Source organism: Aptenodytes forsteri, unplaced genomic scaffold, assembly GCF_000699145.1.
Source record: "Aptenodytes forsteri isolate BGI_AS27 unplaced genomic scaffold, ASM69914v1 Scaffold61, whole genome shotgun sequence".
NCBI lineage: Eukaryota > Metazoa > Chordata > Aves > Sphenisciformes > Spheniscidae > Aptenodytes > Aptenodytes forsteri.
In genome coordinates this window covers 945136-950264 of record NW_008794443.1, presented here as the reverse complement: position 1 = coordinate 950264, position 5129 = coordinate 945136, and the positions used below count along the sequence as shown (strand labels likewise).

At 53.5% G+C, this 5129-nt stretch overlaps 1 protein-coding gene across 1 annotated transcript in view; it reads right to left on the bottom strand.

Annotated features, from left to right (window-relative positions):
- PAX7 (paired box 7) overlaps positions 1–3542 on the bottom strand; it is a 104990-nt gene extending 101448 nt beyond the window's left edge. Inside the window, exons 1-3 of the mRNA XM_009289575.2 lie at positions 3311–3542; positions 2504–2633; positions 1383–1511 (exon numbers count right to left, since the gene is read on the bottom strand). Coding sequence (XP_009287850.1) covers positions 1383–1511; positions 2504–2633; positions 3311–3448 — 397 coding nt within the window. The 5' untranslated portion in view covers positions 3449–3542. The remainder of the gene's footprint in view (positions 1–1382; positions 1512–2503; positions 2634–3310) is intronic.
- Between the last annotated feature and the right edge of the window lie 1587 nt (positions 3543–5129).

The following is a 5129-nucleotide window of genomic DNA, read 5'->3' as shown; positions in this document are numbered from 1 at the left end:
TCAAGGTTGGGGGAAAAAAAAAAAAAAAAGGATCGGATCCTTAAAGAAACCCCTTTTGTGCACCTTCCTTTAGAACTCCCAGGAACATTTGATGGTGACACGGAGAAGCTTTTTTCTGCCCCAAATTTCCCCCACTTCAAGATTTCCCCGCTTAGCCGCGTTGTCCCAAAATGGGGAAAACTTTGTAGCCAGTGAGAAACTTTCTAAGCGATTCCCCCCTGCTCCCCACACCCGGGTTGGGGACCCCTTCCGTACGGAAAACAACTCTCGTCCCGCTCCCTCTTGGCCCGACACCAGCGATATCGCAAATCCCCTGAAACTCCGACCGACTCAACCCCGAGAGGCCCAGGCCATCGCCATTTTGCCGTCAATTTTGGAGAAAAATAGCAAACCCCAATTTCCTGAAGCCCATCCCCAAGGCTTGTATAATTGCTGTTTTCTCCCCCAAAACAGCGCTGAGCTCTGCAACACAAGGAAATAATTTTCTGCCTAAACCGACACAGCAGTTCCTCCCTCCCGTTGCTTAAAACTTCCCCATCTTTGCAAACGCCCTCATTGATACACCTCAATTACGCCCCCTAAAAATGCCATCTTTCCCCCTTTTTTTGAGGGGAGGGAAGGGGAATCATCACCCCCACCGAGCTTGGCAAAAATAAAATTACAAGCGCCGCAATGGCCGGCTCCGGCCGTGCCTCGTCCCCCACCCCACATTTACAGCCCAGGAGCTTTAAAAAGTTTAATTTTTCCCCCCACGAGAGGAAAGCGCCAGCTGTGGGAGATGATAACAGGGCCCCCTGCTCTCCCCCACCACCGGCCTGGCCTCAAGCCCTTCATCAGAGGTGCCAGATTTATTTTTCCTGGGTTTATTTAGGGGTGCAGACCCCCCGTTTCCTCCCATCCGAGGACCCCCCATCTCCCCTCGGCGCTTCCCCGGCGCCGGTGGCTCTGCGGCAGCCCCAGCGCAACGCCAATCCCGGCTTCTCTAATTGATATTGATTGGCCAAATCGGTCAACTGTCAGCCAGAGTTTCAGGGGACCACTTAGAGACCAGGAGAGAAATCTGTTTAACAAATTCATTTAGGAATCAGAGATGCCTCCCCCAAGCCATCTCCTTTCCCCCTTTATAAATAATTGATCCAGAGCAAAACACCAACAACTCTTCCTCCTGGGAAAGCGTCCTCAGCCCGAGGGACTGGGTACCACCTTCCCCTCCCAGGGCCCTGCATCACATCCTCGACGCTGCCATCAGTCATTTTCGGAAAGGACAAACGCAAGAGGCTCTGGAGCCATCCCCTGTCTTACTCTTGGTAGGGAGGGACGTGTCCTCTCTCCCAAATGTCCCCTTCCAGCCCAGCCCTGGGGGCACGCACGGCCGCCTTTACCTTTGTCGCCCAGGATGCCGTCTATGCTGTGCTTGGCCTTCTTCTCCCCGTCTTCCTCCTTCTTGTCGCAGTCCTCCTCTTCCTCTTTCTTCCCGAATTTGATGCGTAGCACACGGCTAATCGAACTCACTAAACCTCAGACAGTCAAAGACAAAAAGGCAAGTATAAGCTGCCTGGGAAGGCAAGGTAGGAGACGGCCGGGGCTTGGGCAGGAGGCCTTGCACAGACACGAAGGGCATCCGCACCCCTTTTTCCCAGGGGTATGCACCTGCCTGGTCCTCCGTGCTCTCCAAAACGCCCCTGGGTTCACCCCCGCCGTCGCACCGAGCTGCCAAGCTGGACGCCCAAAGTTGGACGCGCTCGTCACCGTCCCCCTGAGACACCCGGCATGAGCAGCACCCGATCGCGTGCAACACCCCACGGAGCATCCCAGCCGGTGCAACACCCCGGGTTGCGCACCCCCAGGGTTATCACCTGCTTTGTAACAGGGAAAAGGCCCCCCAATACCCAGCTTTCACCCCAGCCTCAAATGGGACCCCACAAGCTGGATTCAGACCTGGGCCCTGTCCTGCTTTGGGGGAGATGTGCCCTGCAGAGAAGGCTCAGCCCCCCCAAAACAGAGGGGAACTCTCAGCCAGGCCCAAAAAGCTCACACGTCCCTGCAGACCCAATATTGGGGTGCAGGGTCGCTTTCCACAGGCAATGGGGATCCCTGGCTGATGGAAACGCTGCTCTGCATCCCCCCCGCTGAGCAAGCAAGTCCCAACAGGACAACCGGGGTCCCCTTTAACCCTGGATTTGGGGTCTGCCTCCGTGCACGCTCCCTCCACGCCGGGAGCCCCCCTGCTTTCAAGGGAGTTGGAATAAGTTGGGAAAATTGGTTTGTTTGTTTGTTTTTCCAGCAGACCGCGGCGCGGCCGGGGCACAACCCCCCCTCGCCTGGTGTTTATTTGCTGCTGTGGGTTTGCTTGGGGTGATTTTTTTTTTTCCCCCCTCCTCTATCAAAGCAAAAGCCAAGAGGATGTTTATAGCCCCTGGAAACATTTTTGGTGGCGATTATCGTTTCCCTCCATCTTCCTGCAGGTTATCGAGGTGTCCTTCTTGCCAAGCTGCCTTCTCACCTGAGGGCACGGTGCTCCGGTCGCAGTGCCCATCCTTCAGGAGCCTGTCTCGGATCTCCCAGCTAAACATCCCGGGGTTTTCCCGTTTGTATTCCTCGATTTTCTTCTCCACGTCGGGAGTCGCAACCTGCTTTTGTGATCAAGGGACACCGGTGCGTGCCCGCGTGTGCAGAGAGAGGGAAGGGGAGAGAAAAAAGCGCTTTTAATTGAAAAGAGAAGCTGTTCAGCTCAGTTCACAATCCTCCTCGCCCTGGCTGCTAGTTTTGGGGCTAAGAATAGGGATTCGAAGGGGGAAAAGGAGGAAAATAAAGCTGGGGAAAGGCCCTCCTCTCCCAAATGTTAGCTTCCCTAAAAGTAGAGTCTCTGGGGGCCAAGAAAATCAGCCAGGATGGGCTTATCCCGAGCCCCAGGGGGGAAGGAGGCAGGAAGGGGGTGCAGGGGATGCTTTTTTGGGGGGGTTGATATACACCCAACGATTTATTATTCCCCAAAACACCCCGGCTTGCCTCCTCCCCACACACCGGGGCCGAAGCAAATGCTTGAATGCGTGCCACTTTTTGCACATGGGGAAGAAAAAAAAAAAAAAATCACTTTAATTTATTCATAGCCTTCAACTCTGCACCGCTTTCTACCCATCCGAGCCTGCAAATTGCAGCTTTATTAAAGCCCCTTCCCCTCCTCCCCCCTTTCCCTGCGTGTCCACCTGGAAAAACTTATACCCCCCCAAAGAAATCTTTATTTCTATTTTTTTTTTTTTTTTTTAAACATAAGGAGGGTAGTTTAGCGTGGCCCCCGCATTGCACTCACCCTGGGCTTGCTGCCTCCGATGGCTCCGGGACGGATGGAGCCCGTCTCCTGGTACCTGCAGAGGATTTTGGAGACGCAACCGTGGGATACCCGCAACTGCCGGGAGATCACGCAGGGCCGGATCCCGTGGTGAGCCATCTCCACGATTTTATGACGGATGTGGTTGGGCAGTGGCCGACCGTTGATGAACACCCCTCCGAGCTGGTTCACCCTGCCCTGGCCCAGCGGGGTGGAAACTGGAGGGCGAGGGAAGAAAAAACCCAACAACAAGGTGGGGGGGGGGGAAGTCAAAAGAGGGAAAAATCCAGCAAAACGGGGCGCATCTCAGCTTCTCTCCCGGTTTTGGGAATTTTTCAAAGGGAGAAACCTTTCGCCCATCCCCTGGCCTCGGTATTTATCTCCGCATCGCGGGCAAGACTTTTCCCATCGGTAGAGGGAAAATACAAGTAGCCCACGACCCGCACGCCCCTCACCCCGCGCTCCGAGGCGGCCGCTGTGTTTGTGTCTCTCTCTCTATATATTTTTGGCATTCCACACCTATGCTTTAAATCACATCCGACGTTTTAAGTAAGGAAAGATTTAAAACCGCACGGCAAAGCCCCCCAGAACTTCCCATTTCCCCCCCAAAAGCGCACTCCACTTCTTGCTTCAAATTACGGAGCGCTCTGCTTTCAAACAAACTTTCGGAAATAACCTCTTTAAATACCCTCTGGGGGCTTTTTTTTTGGTTTGTTTGTTTTTGGGGAGGCTTTGTGGTTTTGGTGGGGTTCTGTCGGGCGGTTTGGGGAGGTGCGGAGCAAGCGCGGATCCCCCGCGGCCGCGCCGCTTCCCCGACCCCTTGCGCGGCGCATACCCGCCCGGAGCAGGGGGACCAGCGGCTCGTTAATCCCCCTCCCCAATTTGTTTAATATCTCGCAATGTAGATCTTGCAGATTAATACGATTTCACAGGCTGGAATAAAAAAAAAAAAAAAAAAAAGAAGGGGGGGAAGAACTCAGCTGGGTAATTTGCAGAAAGGCTGGAGGGGGCGAGGGACAGAGAAGGCGAGGGGGTGATTTTTCCTCTTTATACAAAGAAAAGTCGATTCCAGAAATTGCCTCGCGATTTAACAAGAATCATGCACCACTAATTCCAAGTCACTTGGCCAGCACTCCCTGGATATATCATTATCGACAGATAACACTCGAGTGGCCAATTTTACATTCAAGAGGTACTAAAACCGCCGGCCGCTCTCTCTTTTCATTATTCCCAGTCATGTTGTGCAAATATTGTTGTAATCCTTTGATCCTTTCCCTTGCCGTCTGTTTTACTTCATTTGCTACAGAAAAGCACTTCAACAAATCCCCCCAGCTTGTATGTTTTGCAGCCTGCGTGGTTTTCCACAGGTTTGAGTTTCGCCACTTGATCACGGGCTGGATGAAATTTTCCTGTTTAATAAATGCGGGGAGAGGGGTCCCGCTGTAATTTTGCCTTTTTTTGTGTGCGTGTGCCTGGAAATAATAACCCCGTAACACAAAGAAATAGCAGATGATGGGGAAAGTTGATGCGCTGCGAGGTGGGGGATGACACTTAGCGAGGTGACAGCTACGAAGTGTGTGTCCCCCCCCTTTCCCCTCGCCAGCCCCGGCCGAGGACATCTCGGATGCCCCGGCCGAGGCCATCTCGGTCGCCCACAGCCAGCGGATACCCCCGGCTTAGGGTTTGGTGGGTTTTTGGGTTGTTTTTGTTTCTTATTTTCTCCCAGGAAAGTTGAAAATAATCAGTTTGGTCGGTTTTCCCCACCTTTTCGGTTTTCCCCACCTTTTCGGGGAGATTAAAT